Below are 20,442 nucleotides of genomic sequence, written 5' to 3'. Positions count from 1 at the left end.
TGGTCGGGGATCATCCCGCAAAGCAAAAGGTCGCAGGTTCGGTTCCCAGGCAGGGCACATGCCTGGGTTTCTTTTCTGGTCCCCAGAAAGGGCACGTAGGAGAGGCAGGCGGTCGACATTTCTCTCTCACATCAACGTTACTCTCCCTCTCTTTCTCTCTCCCTTCCCCTCTCTCTCAAATAAATAAAACTTAAAAAAAATAAATTATGGCAAAATACATATAACATAAAACCACCTTAAACATTTTAACAAAAAGAAAAGAAAATGACTCAGACATTTCAAAGGTATGTTATCCTAGAAACACAAGAATAGACAGGGCTCGCTTAAGGCAAAGATCCGATCTCTGCTAAGGCAGGCCGGGGGTGTGAGGCCTCCTGTGACAGCCCAGCCAGGAATTTCTCATCAAACCCTCCTCCCTGGTTTCTTCCAGTCACTGAGCTTGTCAGGCCTGGTGTGTGCTCCCCACCCCCATCCCTGAGCTTGTCAGGTTTAACACACAACCCCTTTTTGTTCACATCTCCCCTCACCCCCCACAAACAACCACAGATCTGTTCTCTCTCCTTTTCCAGAATGTCCCAGACATGGAATCAACACAATATGCAATGGTTCTCAGTCCATTTTGAATTTTATTTAGGAAAGCAACTTCTGCTCCATTCATGCTTAACCTCTAGTAATTTCTGATCCATTCACTTGTGTGTCTACTGGGTATTACCATTTCATCTTACAGAAAGTTACATTTACTTATTTTTCTTCCACACTTATATTTGTGTATCTTATTTCCTTTCGTGGTTGTAACAAGCATATCTGTTTTCAGGACAATAAGGAGAAACAGGATTCCAAGTGAAAGGCTACCTAAATGAAAGATTTACTAAATTATACTCAATTTTTAAAATTTATTGATGGGAAAGAAAGAAACATCTATTTGTTGTTCCACGTATTTATGCATTCTTTGGTTGATTCTTGTATGTGCCCTGACCAGGGATCAAACCCACATCCTTGACGTGTCGGGTCAACGCTCTAACCATCTGAGCTACCCAGCCAGGGCCCAATTATACTCATTTTTAATTTCATCTGCCAATAACAATCTTCCCTAATGTCAGTTAGTTGTTAAATATTAATAGGAAAGTATTTAACATTAATATGAAGGAAGGAGTAATGTTCAATACACCTTGGAATAGACTAGTTGTGTTTTTATTTTCTTAACAAATTAAACCCATGGATGGAAACAATCCTTGTTGAAATATTTTTTATAAATAAGAATATTTCCAATTATGAAGTATGTAAAAGAAGTTTTTCATACATATCTTTTTTTTACAATCACATAACTCTCTTAAATATCAGTTTACAAAATACCCTCTCCATAAAATTAGCTCCTTTAGGAAAGCACTTTCTGACTCCTTGTTAAAGTGGTATCTGTATCTGTATCATCTTGAAGGGTCAGCTCAGTGGTATGTTAGGAAAGGGCTCTATCATTTCCACTTGCCCACTTGTGCTTGCTTTGTTTTATTATCTCCAATTAGTGGTTATTCATAAGAATCATTTAATAAGCCTTAAACCCACTTAACACACAAATAAACCACAATAAAGCAAATCACTGTCAATTCAGACTGAGTCATTCCCAGTTTTCCCTCAGACCGAGTGTGCAGGGCTGATTCTGAACCACATTCCTTGTGACCCTCATTCATTCTGGTGGGTCGGTGCCTTGGCTACAGTTTTCATTGTTCTTGTTAATATCACCCCTAAATGGCAGGTACACTATGTAGATCAGTATGCTCCATAGACCAAATCTGAGCTCCTATGTCAAGTCATATTTTAAATATCAGCATAATTTTCTTTTTTAAGATAAGAAAGAAACGTACACAGAAATTTTCATATTTTCTCCCTTTACCTCCAAAGATGGCCTTGTGTGAACCTCCACATACCCCACCTTGGAATATACTCATCTGACAACTACAGGACAGTTCAGAAAGTCAGCTCTTGGTTCTGTACACAGAAATCATTCAAAAAGTAGAGCTTTCCGCCCTGGCTGGTGTGGCTCAGTGGACTGAGCATGGGCCTGCGAACCAAAGCATTGCTGGCTCGATTCCCAGTCAGGGCACATGCCTAGGTTTTCGGCCAGGTCCCCAGTAAGGGGTCCACAAGAGGCAACCACACACTGATGTTTCTCTCCTTCTCTTTCTCCCTCCCTTCTCCTCTGTCTAAAAATAAAGAAGTAAAATCTTTAAAAAAATAGGGTTTTCCAAAATGGCCAGCATCCCTAAGGAAAGGATTCCCCAAACACTGTAAGCATTCGAGCAGGAGCTAGATGTCTACTCGCCAGAGACGCAGAGCTGGGACAGACTGGATCCAATTACTTCCAACATCCCTTCCTTCATATTAATGTTAAGTACTAGAAGTAACAGGCAGCAACCCTAGTTTCTATTTATAAGGAAAGCAACAAAATCGAGAGCTAGATTAGTAATCTAAAGACCTACTTAAGCTCGGTGACCTTCGGTAAGTCATTTCATCTTCCTGGCTTTAGTTTTTCATCTGTAAAACATGGGGCCAAAATTTATTCACTTTTTGAGGCCTCATACCACTCTAATATGCCGGGCTCCTGTGATTCTCTCCTCTTCGCCAAATATTGTACGTTGGTTCTTAGGTTTAAAACATACTCTTTTAGAAACAATTTTTTAAAATTTTAATAAGAAATAGAAGTTAAGCCCTGACTGGTATGGTTCAGTGGATTGAGTCCTGACCTGAGAACCTAAAGGTCGCCAGTTCGATTCCCGGTCAGGGCATGTGCCTGGCTTGCAGGCAAGGTCCCCAGGAGGGGGTGGGCAAGAAGCAACCACACATTGATATTTCTCTTCTTTTCATTCTCTCTTCCTTCCCCTCTCTCTAAAAGTAAATAAATAAAATCTTTAAAAATAATTTTAAAATAATGATTTTTTTAAAGAACTGTAAGTTGAATTTTTTCAAATGACTTTCTGGTGTCTATTACAGAAATTTTATTGCTTCTTAATGTAACGAATTTTGCAGCTGTTATATCAACTTTGCAATTCTGGAATTATTGTAGCAATTCTCCAAAATATTTCTCTATTAAAATTTCCTGACATTTTATTAAGATTTTGCATCTATGTTCATAATTAAGAATCTCCTAAATTTTCTCATGTTATCTTGCTTTTTTTTTAAAGACTTTATTTATCTATTTTTAGAGAGAGGGGAATGGAGGGAGAAAGAAAGCGAGTGAAACATCAATGTGTGGCTGCCTCTAGCACACCTCCTACTTGGGGACATGGCCTGCAACCCAGGCATGTGCCCTGACTGGGAATCGAGCCAGCAAGGCTTTGGTTCGCAAGCCCACGCTCAATCCACTGAATCACTCCAGCCAGGGCTCTTTTTATTTTTTTAATGAAAGCCACATTAGGTCAGCAAATAACTTGGATATCTTACTATCATTTTCTGTACCTTACAAGTATATGGAAATATCTTCTTTGACAGTTAAGAAAAGTCTCAAGAAAGCCGTCACAAGCAAATGACATTTTAATTGGTTCTTTTTGACAATCTGTGGATTAATTCTCCTAACCAGTCTTGAATAGTCTCTTCTAAATGTCAGTTTTATAATATTATATTCTTACAAGAGCCAGACATTTTGATACTAGTAATAAAATTGTTAGCATCAAGCTGACAGATAACTCTTTCTAAATCTAACTGATTCATTTTATATATCTTCTATGCCACTATAAATTTATTAATTTGTGTTTTTATTATTAAGCTGACAATATTTATCTGTAAGAACCAATTCATGGTTTCATATGTTTTTCAGATTGTTGTCATTCATGCTCAGTTTTCTTATTCCATTTTGATTTATTTTGTTTTCTTTCTAAATTCTAATCACAAACCCCTTTTAAAAAAACAACACTTATTTCTACCCTTACCCCAACACAGAGATTTAAAGCGTATCTTTTTCTTTATACAAATGCTTTGGTATCATCACATAAATTTTCTTGCATAGAATTTGAATTTTCATTAGTTTAAAAATATTATTCCTCCAACATATCCTTTACAACACAGATTTATTTAAAGAAGTTCTTTTCATTTCCATTATGTCTGATCACCATTTAATTCTATGTAAACTGTCTATTTCTATGAGAAACAAGCTGTCACCCTGGCTGGTGTGGTTCAGTGGGTTGAATGCTGGCCTATGAACCAAAGGGTCGCTGGTTCAATTCCCAGTCTGGGTTTGGTCCAGATCCCTGGGTTTGGGCCAGGTCCCTGGTTAGGGACGTGTCAGAAGCAACTGATTGATGTTTCTCTCCCTCTCTCCCTCCCTTCCCTCTCTCTAAAAAAATAAAATCTTAAAAAACTATCGAATTATGTCTATATTTCAGTCTGTTCTCACATTTCTGGGTCCTTCTCTTTCATGTAGTTTGGCATTATGGCCTTCAAAATAACTAAATTCAATACTGGTAGGTTTTTATTATTTAATGTAAATTTTATCTTTACATTAAATAAGCTTATTCACCATTAACATTTTGATTGTGAAATCTATTTTATCAGATATAATGTAAGCAATCACTGCTTCTTCCTATTTGTTCCAGCATGACAGAGCATACTTTTATTTTAATTTCTCATTTTAAGTATTTCTTTGGTACTTAGATGGTTGAATTTTGGCTTTCTAAATTGGAGACCTTTTTTTAAAAACCAGTCCTTAGATACTCTAAGCAGATAATCTTACTATATGATAATAATAATAACTCTGTCCCTTCATTGCTATAGTTACACTTATTTTTAAGTTCTGTCCTAGGCATAACCGCCAACAAAATGCTGAAGAGAAACAGTGATGGCAATGTCATCGATAACGCTTCAAATGTTGTCCTCTCAATATGACATTCACTCTAAGTTTGCAACCCTTCTTTTTAAGTTAAATTGAGCCTGTTTATATTTCATAATTATAATAAAAGTTTATAGAATAAATGCAACAGTGAATTCCTTCACACCTCATCTGCTTTTCTTACCCTTAAGTTAACATGTACATGTACAATGAGGAATAAATGCAATCTGATGTGATCAGTCAATCTGATGACGTGTAATGTGAACTAAATTGGACTCATTTTTTTCCCTTCCAGGGAAAAATTCATTTTCTTATGTTGGATTCCTCCCAGTCCCTTTGTAAATTAAGAACTGAAGTGGAGCAGGAAAGAATCCCATGTAAAATTCAAGCAAAGACATTCAGACTTAACTGTGGACGACGGGAATGCCATTTAACGAGATGAAGTCAGCGACCACAGGTAAATGTCCACAAGCCTAAGGCTTTCCCCAAGGCACTCCCTACGCCGAGGTCATTCCCAGTAACTCAACTGCCTTGGCATTTGGCAATGCCACACACGTGAATCTGCTGATTACTAGCAATGTTACAAAACAAACCCAAGGCCACATAATCAAGAGTCACAACAAAGAAACCTAGGAATGCAGGTCAAGGCAGGAGTTTGCAGCTGGCCAGATATGAGATGATTTGCCTCGTTTTCATTTGGGTATTTGCTACAATGAATAAAATAAGTATCTCCCGAATTACTAGAAAAGAAAACAAGTATTACCCATCACCATTCTTTGACCAGAAAATTAAAATATTTCCTGAATTTATGATTAAAAGAAAATATTCTTTAAAAAGAATATGAATCAATTCTATGTTCACAATAGAAGCTCTATTTCTGAATTTAAAACACAACTGGTATTTGTTTAAGAATCACACATAAACAACATGGCTTTTGACATTAAAGTTCTCTGGGAAAAACTAAGACATCTTTTAATTTTGCTTTAACATCAATCTAATAGAGCACCTTAAGAAAATACAGCAACTTAAACATTCAAGAAGAGCATGGGTTAGTACCCATGGGTTAGCATGGGATTCAAGAAGTGCTTCCAAAATTCAGCTGCCTAGCTTCTTTCCAGGAGAACCTCCACATCTTCACAGACCTTTTCTAACTTAACTTCTGGAGAAGAAAACGGAAAATCAAACCCACAGCACAACGGTGTTTCCTCCTCGGGATCAGGCAAAGTCTTTTTATAAGCTGCTCTATTTCAACAGATGCTTCAACTGGTCCTGTAGATCCGAGGACTGCTCAACGCTAGAAATCAGAGACAAGACTGCAGGTTTGATTCTCGGCCAGCACACATGCCTAGGTTGGGGGTTCGGTCCCGGGTTGGGGCACGTGTAGGAGGTAACAGATTGATGTTTCTCTCTCACGTCGATGTTTCTCTTCCTCACTGCTTCCCTCCCTTCTTCTCTCTCTGAGATCAGTAGGCATGATCTCAGGTGAGGTTTTTTTTTTTAAAAAAAAAAAAAAGACATCCCTGTGCAAATTATTTGCACTTTAATGTGAGAGTACTGTTGAAGCTACATCAAAATGTATATTGGTCTGCTAGAGGCCCAGCAGTTTTTAAACTATGAGAAAAAGGCTTGTGACCCAGCTGGTGTGGCTCAGTGGACTGAGCGCCGGCCTGCGAAGCTAAAGGTTGGTGGTTTGATTCCCAGTCAGGGCACATGCCTGGGTTGCAGGCCAGGTCCCCAGTTGGGAGCGTGTGTCAGGCAATCGTACACTGATGCTTCTCTTCCTCTTTCTTCCTCCCTCCCCCTTACTCTAAACACAAATAAAATCTTTTTTAAAAAAGAAAGAAAAAGAAAAAGGTTTGTAATGCCAAATCAGTAGTGTAGACAGTATTGCAAGGGATAGATTTAATCCATTAAAAAAAAAACAAGGCTGCCTGGCCCTGAGGGCTGTGGCTCAGTGGGCTGGGCATCACCCCACAAATTGAAAAGTCGCTGGTTCGATTCTGGGTCAAGGCACATTCCTGGACTGCAGGCCAGGGTCCCCAACAGGGGGTACAGGAGAAGCAACCAATTGAAGTTTCTCTTGTAGATCAATGTTTCTCTCCCTCCCTTTTCCTCTCTCTCTCAAAAAAAAATAAGGCTGTTTAATAATTTTAGCACATTTACTCAATGATTATCACCAGTGTAGTTTTCTTTTTTAAAAATAATTGTTTTAGAGAGAGAAGGGAAAGGACGGAGATAGAGAGGGAGAGAAACAGCAATAGGTGGCCCCTCGCACATGCCACCTATTGGATCCAGGAACCAAACTGGTGACCCTTCACTTTGCTGGATGATGCCCCACCCACTGAACCACACCAGTCAGAGCTAAAAAAGTTTTCTTAAGGTTGGTCCCTACACCCTGTAACTTTCAGAGAGCCTTTACTAGCAGTTCACACCTTTGAAATATACTGTACTGTTTATATCCCAAATGAGCTATCCCAGAGCGGAAGTCAATTTAAGGGCATCTGTGGACCAGAGCTGTGCACTGACCCTGGCCCAGCAGCGTCATTCCCTCCAGCCTGCCTCAGCTGGCCACCCACTCCCCTTGCGGTGGGCTACTTACTTCTTCTGAATAGCTTCTTGCCTAAAGCAGAAAAGAGAAGAGGAAAATAAACATGAGAAAACTCAGAGAGTGAGAAGTTACTTATGGCCAGATGTATACAGGCAGAACACATGTCCAGCTTATATATGTCCAGCTGAAAAATGTCTGTGTTGCTGCGCATCCTGCCCCAAGTCTGTGCTGTCGAACCTGTTCCCTATCTGAGAGCAGGGCTGCTGGAAAGTGGATTCTGACCCTGAAGAGGTAATAGCATTCTGTCACGGAGTGTGGGATGTGGGCCCAGAAACCACGTGCACAACTTGAATTCGGTTTGCAGAGAGCATAGAGCCAAATGGTCATGTAACTGACATGACCACGCCCAAAGAATGAACATTTAGCTATTTAAATATCAAGAGTTCAACTACCAACCGTATACTTCCAACGGGTACCTAAGTATAACATCCACTACAAAAAATACAAAACAATGAAATAAGGTGAAAAGCTAATTGAATTATAATTTTATCCAATATTATAATGGAGAAGGTGTCTCCACATTTCAAAATCTCCGGGATGATTTACACGCAGGGAGGGCTGGGCTGCATGTGGGAGTGCAGGAGGCAGGGCACAGGCATGCTCGCCTCCGGGTGAAGGAGCAGGCTCCTCAGGAGAAGGCTCCAGCTCAGACAACCAACAGACACTGATCCGGTGCCTGCTGGGTCCCAGCGCGGTGCCAGCATGGTCCCGGCACGGGCCCTGCCCTCACGGGCTCTACGGCCTCTTCTCTGAGAAGCCCTCAGATTGACACAGAAAGGTCCACAAAAGGCGGTTCCTGCTCCCAGTCTCACCCTTCACCCCAACAGCTGCAGTCTCAGATACCTCTTCCACCGGAAACTCGTCCTTGAACCCCACCTGGCCTCCCAACTCCTGCCTCCACAGGAAAACAAGCAGGAGCGCCAAGGAAACGAGGGGCAGCCCAGGCACAAAGACTTTGTAGCAAGTAGTCAGCCGAGAGGGCATACTCACTGGTATTGCAGATGTGTTGTTATTATTGCCATTTTCCTCAAACTCTGCATCAAGAAAACAGAAACAGAACGCTTCATTTCCCTGCAGCCACGTGAACTATGTATATAAACCCAAATCACAAAAGAAATGATTTCTTACATCTTCGGAGTGTAAGATGGCATCTTCCTGCAGTACCATATTTCGAGCTGCCTGGCCCAGCATCTGCAAAGCAAAACATGAAATGGTAATGTTTAAAATTTCCGAACTTCCTGTAATCTTCTCTCTGCAGCTGTTATACCCCTGCCCTCTCTCCTCGCCCACTCTCCCACACAACTGCGAACACGCTAAATGTGATGGACGATAATATCCCCCTTGTTCCCGCTGACAATCCATTCATTCCGCCGTCGCTGCGGCAGCTCCGGCTCGGGCTCCACATCTGCTCCGAAGGCCACCGCCTGGGAAACTGCCTGAGTAGTAAGCTGTGTTCCCCAACTGCTGAGCTCCCCGCACAGCTTACTGCCCAAGTGCCACGAGAAGTCCGCAAAAAACACCTTTGGCTTTGCAAGTCCAGTGAGAACCTGACTTCACTGCTGGGTGGCCAGTGGTCAAAGCGATGCGACTCAGCACGGACAGGCAAGAAGACGCCGGCAGAGGACTCTAGCCTGCTGCTGCACCCCGACCCTGGCAGACAGTAAGTCCAGCTGCAGGAAGGGAGCTCTGCTTCGTGCGTCCCACCAGCGCTCTGGTCCCTGCTCCGGTGAAAGAGGACCCAGGACTTCAAATGTGCGCACTGCTACAGCCGTCAGATTCCTTCCCTTGCAGCAACTTTTATTTATTTCTCAAGTTTTAAAATGAATAAACCTTTACACGCTTCTAACACCAAAACAATAAAACCAGACCTTCCATCCTTGTCCCTTCCCCTCCCTATTCTCTCTCCCCCTAGGCATAAATATTTTGGTTTATCTTTACATTGCTCCATTTTAAAGCAATGGACAGAAATAATATACATCCTACTCCTGGTACTTAAAATGTAACCTATTTTATGCCCTCTTCCACACCCTGTTTTCACTTGGCAATGTGCACTGAGCTGGAGCTGCCGCGTCATCACTGAACCTCTACAGTGCTTTTATGGGTGCAGAACCCTCCACTGTATAGATGCCCCATACGAGTATTCAGAGCCCCACAGAGTATGTGGACTTTGAGGTTGTTTCCTTGAATCTTTCTGCTATTATGAGCAAAAAAGGACTTTATACATCTCGGCATCATTTTGCCAGCCTATCTTGGGGATAGACTCGTAGAACCATGATTATGACAGCTGGATCAGAGGGCTCTAATTCTGCTACATATTGCCAGCTTCCCCTTCCATTAGAGTCACACCATTCTGCATTCCCACTCAATGCACAAGAGTGCCTGTCCCCTCCTGTGGCCATTTTGAAGTAGCAACTCCAAGCCCCTGTAGATGGAGGACAGTGACTGACAACCTGATGGCAGAAAAAAGGGTTCTAATGGGATCTTCATTCCTTCAGTCAGTCAGCAAATATTTATTAAGTTCCTGTGACATGCCAGTAAGAGACATAGTCACTGTCCTTACAGGACTCACAACCAGGGGTTACACAGAGGACAATGGCACCACGGCACCCTGTGGTCAGCAAGCCCAGATGGGGAGGCGCTGGAGGGCATGGAGTGGTGGGGCTGGGGCACGTCTGCCCATCACAGGGGCAGGTGATCAGGGAGAGCTTCCTAAAAGAGGTGTCTTTTAAGCCGAGACCTACAGGTTGGGGCTTAGAGTTCCTCTTACAGAAAAGTGGCATGATCAGATTTACCATTTTACAAGTGTGCTAAGCAGAATGGACCAGAGGGGACACTGAGGGCAGAGACACTGGTTAGGAGAACACTGCAGTGTTCTAAGTGCCGGAGTCCTGCTCCAGCAGGTCCAGGGATTCCTGGTGGAGGGATGGCGTCGGCACAGGAATGACACGAGAGGTGCAGTTTCAAATTCAACAGCCTGGCATCTCTGCTGGGCTCTGGAGTTCTTTATTTTTATATAGTTGGGTGTTCGTATGTGCATATGTGAAAGCCATCAAAATGAGGTTCTCAGGGCATATCTGCTTTGTCAGTGTTCTGCATAAAATATGACATAGACACAATAAGGGACAGCTGTCCATTATAACTGCATATTATTGTGCAAGCTTTTAGCCCCTAATCTTTGCAGTTAATCAGTAACACGTTTCACCACTTTATATAACACTTTAATTTCCTAAAGCTTATTTTTAATTTATATATTCTAAAGCTGCAAGCTGAGCATGTAGACGGGCACAGGGCTGTTTTGGCTCATTGGTAAAGGCCATGCGGAAGGCTTTCGTGGTCAATGGGGTTAGTACCTGTCTCTCACTCCTCACTTCAGCGCCAGAACCGTCTTTCTATTAAGTAATAATCTTCGTGTTGCTCAGTCCACTTGGCTGCCTGCCATCTACCTTGGTGTTGATACATTTCTATTATTTGTTTCCATCTTCGATGTGTGACCTTTTTTGGCAACAAACACCATGCCCCCCACCCCACCGCATGCCCCCAATCGCTTAAGTGCCTCACAGAAGGGGAGTGTACAATAATCTTTCCAATATCCATTTATGTTTACCCATCCTGTCCCTTTATGATAGATTCCGGTACAGGGTAAAGGGGGATCAGTGGGCCTAGGAGTTAGAGGGGGAACAGACCATGCATAATGGTACAATGCTGACCAAATGTGTTTTTTGAATCTATGTCTAGCTCCCGGAGCCCTGGTTTTAAGGAACTGTGTAATAAGGGTGGGTGTAGGGGCTTTTGTAGGGAGTAATCCTAGGAGTCTCTTTCATTCCCATTCTTGGAACTCCCTAACCCACTTAGGAGGACACTCTGGTGGGGAGTCACTCTCCAATGAGCTGTCATTTTCTTGCTTATTTCCGAAGAACTGTACTTTTTCTGTGGAATTGCCATCTGTCCCAGTTCCATGGTAAATCACATAGACCTAAGCACGGGTAGAAATACAATGATTAAGCAGAGGAGTGCCAGGTACTTTCCCCCGCCGTGTCTGCTGTGCGGACACGCGGCTCCCTCTGTGACTGTGTCAGACAGCAGGGCTGGGCTGGCTCCCGGCGTCTAAGCAAGCAGCCAGACTGGCTGGAACCACAGAAGTGGCAGTAAAGGAAAGGCTGGGAGCCTTTTAGAAGACAGACATGGGACAATTTGTGATCTCCTGGGGCTCCTGCATCATGACGTGGAGCCAAGGCCTTGCCCTTGACGACGGATGTATTCAGGGGCATGTGCATCGTTTTCTTACCTAAACCAACCACACACATAATGCATGGTCTAAGATTTCCAGTTCGGGTTTCTTTAAAGTGGAACGACATCTTCAATACACCTGTACAGCCATCTGAGTCCCCAGTCCTTTCACATTTCAAGAATTCCGATCCCAGGCTCTTAACTGCTGTCTTGCTCATAATTTACTGAACAGCAGCTCGTCTTAGTCCTCACCTACAACAACTGTTTCGGATTTTCAACTTAGTGTTCATAGCAACAGCAAAACCTCTTTATTCATACCCACCTTTCACTGTTTTCCATATCATTTCATTAAATAATGTTGCATCAACAGCACATGTGAGTGCCTCGCACAGGTGTAGGGGAAAAAACACAGAAGACACAACTCAACTGGAGGAGAAGCGCAGGTGCGCAGAGGGGCACATCAGGCACAAGCCTTCCCGCTGCCACCGGCACAAGCTGGCGTGTTCTCCACTCGCACTGCGCGGCCACACTGGCCCCCGTGCATTTCTCGTGCACGTCCCCACCTCACAGCTTCTGCACTGGCCTGTTCCTGGGAACCCTCTGCCTCCGTGCACCCGCCTGGCTCGCTCCCTCACTTCATTCAAGCGTCTGCTTGAACATCACACTTTCAGAGAGCCCTTCCCCAGCCAACCTACAGTATTTCGGTGCGCCTTTTTGTCATCCACTATTCCCAGCTTTATCTTTCTTCAGAGCATTTAAAACCACCTGATTTTTTGTACATGTTTCATTTGTTTGCCTCTTTACCAAAATGTAAGCTTGCTAAGTACAGCGACTTAGTTTTTTGGGTTGTTGTCTTTTTTACCATCCTCTCCTGACACACAGCAGGTACTCAATAAATAGTTATTAAATGAATGCTGGGGAATGAATGTTTTACACATGGAAAGTGTCAGTTCATCAAACAAAATAGCACTGTGGAATCTGCTGGAGAGAAGCAATGCTGTATGGTCTGAGGAGGACTGAAAATCCATAAAGACACTCCAATAACCTCATAGCCAACCAAAGGAAATGGCAAAAATATGCTAGCCACTGCAGTTGTGATAAGTATCATGTAAGAAGAGATCCAGTAAAAAGACACAGTTCAGTGTGTGCTCCCTCTCCCGGGAGTACACCTTTCCCTTCCCCCTCCTCCTCCCTCTCAGGCATGCATCTCCTTAACACCAAGGGTCCCCCTGGGACTGGCAACCAGGGGAGGAATGGGCAAGTAGCAGCTGGTCCCAGGATCACCCCTGGGACCTGTCTCCAAGGCCCCTTTCCTCTGACTTCCCACTGAGCCAGAGCAGCCCTGCCTAGGCTCTCCTGTTGCTTCTCCTAGCCTACGCCCTTCCTTGTTCCACTGTCCCCAGCTTTAATAAATGTACTCTCAGAAAACAAAAATAAAAATAAAATAAAATACTGATCTCATCAGCTGATTTCTCAACAGAAAGTCTGCAGACCAGAAGGGATTGGCCCAAATACTAGAGGTCATGAAAAGCAAACACATAAGATCAAGATTACCCTACCCAGCAAAGCTATCATTTAGAATTGAAGGACAGATAAAGAGCTTCCCAAACAATAAAAGCTGAAGGAGTTCATCACCACCAAACAAGTACTATAAGAAATATTAATGGGATTTCTTTAAGAAGAAGAGAAAGGAGCAAAAATATGAATAATAAGATGGCAATAACTACATATCTATAAATTACATTAAATTTAAATGGAGTAGCCCTGGCCAGGTGGATCAGTTGGTTGGAGCATCATCCCGTACACCAAAAGGTTGAAGGTTTGATCCCAGGTCAGGGCACATACCTAGGCTGCAGGTTACATACCCTGTTGGGCATGTACAGGAGGCAAGTGATTGATGTTTCTCTCTCTCTGCCTCCCCTTTCTCTCTCTCTAAAATCAATAAAAACATATCCTTAGGTGAGGATTAAAAAAAGTGAAGTGGAAAAAATTTGAATCAAATTTTTGATTTAATTTAAATCAAAAATTGTCTCCAATCAAAAGACATATAGAGGTTGAACGGCTATGAAAACAAGACCCTGACACATGCTGTCCACAAAAGACTCACTTCAGACCAGAAGGAATGCACACACTGAAAGTAAAGGGATGGAAAAAATATTTCATGATATTGAAACCAAAAACAAAAACAGAAAGCTGGAGTAGCATGGCAAAACAGGCTTTAGAACAAAAGCTATAACAAGAAACAAAGAAAGGCCCAGTCATTCTACTTCTGGGTATTTATATGAAGAAGCCCAAAACACTAACTTGAAAATACATGCATCCATATGTTCATTGCAGCATTATTTAAAATAGAGAAATAATGCTGCAATGAACACAGTCAAAAAGAGAGTAAAAATATGAATAAAATAGCAAGAACTACATATCAATCAATTACTTTAAAAGTAAATGCTCCAATCAAAAGATGTACGGAAGTTGAATGGCACATTATCTACCTATTATAAATAATGCTGCAATGAACAGAGTAAATAATGCTGCAATGAACGTATACATGCACATGCCTTTTCAAATTTATGTTTTGGGCTTCTTCAGATAAATGCACATAAGGAAATACAGAAGTAACCTACATGTCCGTCAGTAAACCCATGGATAAAGGAGAGGTGGTGCATGTGGACAATGGAATATGACTCAGCCATAAAAACAGTGAAATCTTGCCATCTGCAACAACATGGTTGGACCTAGAGGGTATTGTGCTAAATGAAGTAAGTCAGGCAGAGAAAAAATGCCACATGATTTCACTTATATGTAGAATCTAAAAAACAAAATAAATGAACAAACAAAAGAGAAGCACACTCATACAGAGAACCTTTTTTTTAAGAACTTAGTTCTTTTTTTTAATTTATTGATTTTTAGAGAGAGAAACATTGATTTGTTATTCCACTTATTTTTGCATTCCTTGGTTGACTCTGGTATGTGCTCTGACCAGAGACTGAACTACAACCTTGGCATAGCTGGAGATGCGCTAACCAGCTGCTCTACTCAGCCAGGGCAACAGAGAACATTTGGATGGTTGCCAGATTGGAGGAGGGCTGGTAAAAAGGGGGAAGGGATTAAGAAATACAAATTGGTAGTTAACAATAGTCACGGGAATTTAAAGTACAGCTTAAAGAATATAGTCAATAATATTGCAATAACAATGTATGGTGTCACATGGGCACTAGGTTTATCAGGGTGATTACTCTGTAAGTTATAGAAATGTGTAATCACTATGTTGCATACCTAAAATTAATATGATATTGTATGTCAACTGTAATTGAAAAATAAAAACGTGTTTAAAACTTATTTAAAAAGCCCTGACCAGTGTGACTCAGGTGGACATCATCCCACAAAGAAAGGTTGATGGTATGGGAGACACCTGGGTTGCAGGTTCAGTACAAGAGGCAACTGATCAATATTTATCTGTCTCTTTCTCCTTCCCTTCTCCTTTCTCTACAAATAAATATTTTTTTAAAAAGACAAAGTTCAGAGATTTGAGAGAGACTGTATGTCAATCCTGTCCCAGAAAGCTGGACTGGTTTCAGCTTAACTTGAGTCACACCCCTTATTGAATACGCTATCTAAATCTACTACAGAATCAGCCCGTGTGAAGAATATATGAGGAGGGGCAGGAACAGAAAGGAACAAGCCACAGTGGGGCAGTCAATGGTAGCACAGTGGCTCTTTGGCCACTTATCCAGCTAGTGCCACATGAGAGGTGGTGTCCAAGAACGTGGGCCTAAAGCCAACATGCCTATGTTTGAACACTAGCTCTGCCCCTTCCTAGCTACTGTGTGACCTTGCACAAATTAAATTCCTCTCTGTGTCCTGTGTAAGAAAACTACCTCCTTTATTAATGATTATACAGACTTCATAAATTAAACTACGTAACACAGCAGTGTCCAGCACATAGCAGATGCTCAGTCAATGGAAGTTTATTATAAGTATGGATTTTCAGTACACATTAGTGGATAACTATGAACACCACCTACTTTTTCAAATTTATATGTTTGTACTGAGTTTCTCTCAAAAAAAAATTCAAGGCAATTTATACCAAACTAAATGTGTGGTGCACATATACACACGCATTTTAAAAACGGAAATAGAAGCTAAGTCACGAAAAGAAGGAAGTAAATATGTCTACCACTAAAACTGACGTAGAAACTTCTGTGCAACCAAGGCAAAAAGTGGAACACAAGTCGCATGATTTTTATTTAGCAAAAGGCAACATAACAATTCTTCAAAACAGATAACTTTTCTGATACTGAATCCTAAAATGAGTGCATTGCGTGGGACCTCACACAAAGCGTATTTGGGATCACCAGATCAGTGACTTCAACAACAGTGTTATGGTAAAGGCAAACACTTTTTTCATGCAGTTGTTTCTGGTAGCCACTGTCAGCAGAAGCTAAGGATATAAGATGAAAGCAATGCCATTGGACCCTAAACGAATATGAATAAAGCTGCTATGAACATTCATATATAAGTCTAAAGACTTGTGAACATATTATGCTTGCTATTGCAACTATGTAACTTAATGAAACACAGGGATCCCTCACCTATCTCGGGAGTTACGTTCCAGAGACCCCCACATAGGTGAAAATCCGTGAAGTAGCAGTGTTATATTTATTTTATTATTTATACATATTTTAAGGCTCTATAAGCCGTTCCCACACTCCTATAAACCTTTCCCACTCTCTTATTAACCTTTCCCACACTCTTATAAACACTGCATATGCTCTTAAACACTTTCTACACTCTTAAACTTACATAATTTTAACAACATATAAAGTTCTATACGGGTACTCACCAGTGAAGTATACAGTCCTCCCTCCCTATATCGCAGTTCAGAACTGCGATATAGGGAGGGAGGACTGTAATACAGAAACTAATGTAATATGAATAAAAAAAGAGAAAGAGTTGCTATTTCTATGAAAGCTGAGTTGAAAATAAAAAATTCTTCTTGAAGACAAGTAGCTTAGATACACTACTGAGGTAATTATGAGAAAGACATGGCCTACAGGACAAAGCCATAGAAATCTAAAAAGACTCTGTACTCACATTATTTTACAGGTGTATTCAAGATGTTGCACTTCAAAGAAAGCAGCACTCTAAATCCCAGCTGGTATATAATATGTGTGGTTGGTTTATGTAACACGATGATGGGCATATTTCCCATTTCTCTTGGATAAAATATTAGGAATGGAATGGCTTGGTCATTACACCCATTTTGTTTGTCCACTCACCTGTCAATGGGCATTAGGTTGTTTCCAGTTCGGGGCTATTATAGATAAAGGTGCTATGAACATGTACGAGCCTTTGTACAGACATTTTTTTTTTTCATTTAACTTGGGTGAATATCTAGGAGCACGATGGATAGGTCTTTTTTTGGACAAAGTAGTGTGTAAAGCTTTCTGGTGTGAAAAAGACATCGAATAATTTCATACATAAAACCGATCTGATGAGGTAGAAATCAGGACAAAGAAGAAACTTAATCTAAAAGAAACAGAAAACCAAGAACGTGCCCAGAAAGACAGATCCGAAAAGAATAAATCCACAGGACAGATGATGCACAAACGTATGAAAGAAATCTGGGATGTTGAGGGTGAAACCACACAGAATTGGGGGCCAACATGGACCGAGACAACCCCGAGAAACAAATGAGCAACTGGTTAGGACCACTATCTCCTCCGTCCTCCTGCGACAATCCCCGTTTTTGTTTTTTGTTGTTTTTATATACTTAAATCAAGGTGCTCCCTTTCTCTTTTCAAATTTTTTATGTGTTGCTTTGAGTGAGGAAGCGAGCGAGAAAGAAAGGAAGGGAAAGGGGGAGGGGGACGGGGAGAGAGAGGAGAGAGAGACGGACAGACGAGGATTTGCCGTTCCACCTGGTGCATTCACTGCTTGCTCCTTGTATGTGCCCTGCCCCCGAAGGAAAGCACAGATTCCCTCCACGTCGTTTCTTTCCCGTCTGCACCGCTCGTCCTGCAAAGACTGCATCCCGCATCCGAGAACGCTAAGCTAGCCCTCCGCGAACGCGCTCTCCCCTCGCCAGCGCGCACCGCCTACGGCTCCCAAGATGCAGCGCGACTCCCGGTCCCACAGCCCTGAGAGACGGGAGCCCCCTGGGTGGGGAGGCCCCGGGACGGCGCTGCCAGCTCACCTCCGCGCTCCGCGAGCCCTTCAGCACCTGCTTAGTGAGGGCGATCACGTCGGTGCCGCAGGTGTTCACCTTCTCCGTGAGAAGCCCCTTCACCGACTGGCCGAATCGCGCCTGCGAATCGGGCGTCCCAGTCGCCATCACCTCAGCTCGCAAACGCCTCCTCACGGGCGATGGCGAGTCGCCGGGGCCAAAAGAGCCACGGAGCACAAAGCGGAAGGAAAAGAAGAGGCGTCTTTTTTTCTACCGTGGAAAAAGGAAGGGACCCGTTGTGCCTAAGGGAGGTTAATGTTGTTTAAATTCATTTATAATCCTCAGTTGATACCCGAAAGAAGACAGGTCGCGGGCAAAATGCAGGACAATTTCCGTAAACCCGTGGTTTAAAATCAGAAGGCCTGACTGATCCCAATTGTGCCGTTTGTGAGACTGAATATTATTATTCAACCTCTGCGTCTTGTGTTCCTCATCTGTAAAATAGAAATAATAATGGTAAAGTCTCCAAAGAGTTATGCCAGTAAATTAAGTTCATTCAATTCCATTTTAGCAAGCATTTGGGGAATAAAATACCAAACACTGTTCTGGACTGAGGTTAGAGAAAAAAACTGAGATATTGCGCTTGTCTCCAAGGAGCTCCCAGACTGATGAGGCCTGTAAGCGGAGGAAATAGGAAAATAACCAGTAATAAAAGTTGGCAAAGGTCACAAACAGGCAATTTTTTCAATTTAAATGTCCACCCTGGCTGGTCTGGCTCAGTAGATTGAGCACCCGCCTGCCAACTGAAAGGTCACAGGTTCCAGTCCCAGTCAGGGCACATGCTTGGGTTGTGGCAGAGATACAGAACAGGCTGGCCCCACACACATGGATAAAAGTACAGGAGCGATATCTCAGGAGCAAGAGATTGCAGGCCCACACCAGGCCCCCCAACCTAGTATTCCAGTGCCAGGAAATAAGTCCGGACAAATTCTGGCTGTGAAAACCAGCAGGGATGGAGTCAGTGGAGGAGGCTGCCGGATCCCTAAGCAGTTCGTCTTAGGGAACCCACACATGGACTCATCTACTCAGACTCACTCCCCTTGAGCTCCAGCACTGGGATGGCAGCTTGAAAGGCACCAGTGGTATATAGGAAGAGACTGAAGTGTCTGGCATCAGGGCGAGCAGAGGCCATTGTCCCTTTGCTGAGCCTTCCCTCCCATAGAGCTGGTAGGCTGGTGCTATATGAGACTCCATCAACCTGGCTAACACTGTGTGACCCACCTTGGAGATCCACAGAGACTCCCCCAGCCAAGCTGTTTTCCCATAAGAATGGCTGATTGTGGCTCCTAAATTCTACTAAACAAGCAACAGCTATCTTCAGTGAGCCTTAGCAGCTGCCAGACTGGAGTCACAGCTTGGCTTCACCTGGGCGTCTCCAAGCCCAGCACAAGTAGCAGCCATCTCAGATTGCTTTGCAGTTCAGGCACCGTGCCCTGAGCTGCATGGGCAAAACACAGGTGGGGGCTGACCTTGGTCTGCACCACCTGGGAAACCCCGGGGCCAACCACCAAATGGACAGCTACAGACCACATGGGAGCACCACCACCCTGCCCCTGTATGGTTGATCCTCCATAGAGGGTGGACATTGGTGGTAAGTGGTCACAGTCAGTCCTTGCAGCTGACTGGCCTGGGTAAATCCCTTGCATTGGTCTGCCAACAGCAACCAAGGCTCACCTACAAGAGGAGGGCTCAGCCCACACAAAGGGAGTACCTTGAGTACCCAGCTCGTATGATAGGAAAGGCTGTGCCACTGGACACTACAGGACATCTACTATATTGGGCCACACTACCAAGACACAGAGTCAAAGCAACTCTACCTAATACATAGAAACAAACAGAGAAGCTGCCAAACTGAGGAGACAAAGAAACATGAAAGAACAGGTCAAAACTCTAGGAAAAGGGGCTAAATGAAATGGAGATAAACAATCTATCAGATGCAGAGTTCAAAACACTGGTAATAAGGATGCTCAAAGAACTTAGTGAGGACCTCAGCAGCATAAAAAAGACCCATTCAGACCTCAGCAGCAATAAAAGACCCAGTCAGAAACAAAGGATACACTAATTGAAATAAAGAACCACTTACAGGGAAAACAACAGTAAAATGGGTAAGCTGGGAATCAAATCAATGATTTGGAATATAAGGAAGTAAAAAACAACCACACAGAAAAACAAGAAAGAAAAAGAATCCAAAAACATGAGGATAGTACAAACAGCTTCTGGGACAGCTTTAAGAGGTCCAACATCTGCTTTACAGGGTTGCCAGAAAGAGAAGAGAAAAAGCAAGAAATTCAAAATCTATCTGAAAAAACAATGAAAGAAAACTTCCCTAATTTGCTGAAGGAAATAGACATGCAAGTCCAGGAAATACATAGAGTCCCAATTATGATGGATGCAAAGAGGGCCACTCCAAGACACACCATTATTAAAAGGCCAAAGGTTAAAGAGAAAGAGAGACTCTTAAAAGCAAGAGAAAAGAAGTTAGTTACCAGAAGGTTGCCAGATGGGAGGGTGGTGTGGGGGAATGGGAGTAGAGGTGAGGGAACAAAGAAGTACAAATAGGTAGTT

At 42.7% G+C, this 20,442-nt stretch overlaps 1 protein-coding gene across 1 annotated transcript; it reads right to left on the bottom strand.

The window, feature by feature from the left end:
• Positions 1–609: 609 nt before the first annotated feature.
• On the bottom strand, positions 610–18,562 carry BORCS7 (BLOC-1 related complex subunit 7). Its single transcript, XM_028513159.2, has 5 exons — positions 17,848–18,562; positions 8,553–8,615; positions 8,415–8,458; positions 7,416–7,436; positions 610–6,110 (listed from the first exon to the last, which is right to left on the bottom strand). The coding sequence occupies exons 1-5, from the start codon at positions 17,983–17,985 to the stop codon at positions 6,059–6,061; spliced, it is 318 nt and encodes a 105-aa protein (XP_028368960.1). The 5' UTR covers positions 17,986–18,562; the 3' UTR covers positions 610–6,058.
• Positions 18,563–20,442: the final 1,880 nt, after the last annotated feature.

This window comes from Phyllostomus discolor, chromosome 5 (genome assembly GCF_004126475.2).
Source record: "Phyllostomus discolor isolate MPI-MPIP mPhyDis1 chromosome 5, mPhyDis1.pri.v3, whole genome shotgun sequence".
Taxonomy (NCBI): domain Eukaryota; kingdom Metazoa; phylum Chordata; class Mammalia; order Chiroptera; family Phyllostomidae; genus Phyllostomus; species Phyllostomus discolor.
Note: the sequence above shows the minus strand (reverse complement) of the source record. Positions and strands in the feature narration are given on the sequence as shown.

What these genes read in the sequence shown, in the direction of transcription:
- BORCS7 (XM_028513159.2), bottom strand. Translation starts at nt 17,985, where the DNA reads ATGGCGACTGGGACGCCCGATTCGCAGGCGCGATTCGGCCAGTCGGTG. An exon ending in AGGGCTCGCGGAGCGCGGAG is followed by an intron (nt 8,616 to 17,847) that starts GTGAGCTGGCAG and finishes TTTGCTTTGCAG; the next exon opens with ATGCTGGGCCAGGCAGCTCG. An exon ending in ACAACACATCTGCAATACCA is followed by an intron (nt 7,437 to 8,414) that starts GTGAGTATGCCC and finishes TTTCTGCTTTAG; the next exon opens with GCAAGAAGCTATTCAGAAGA.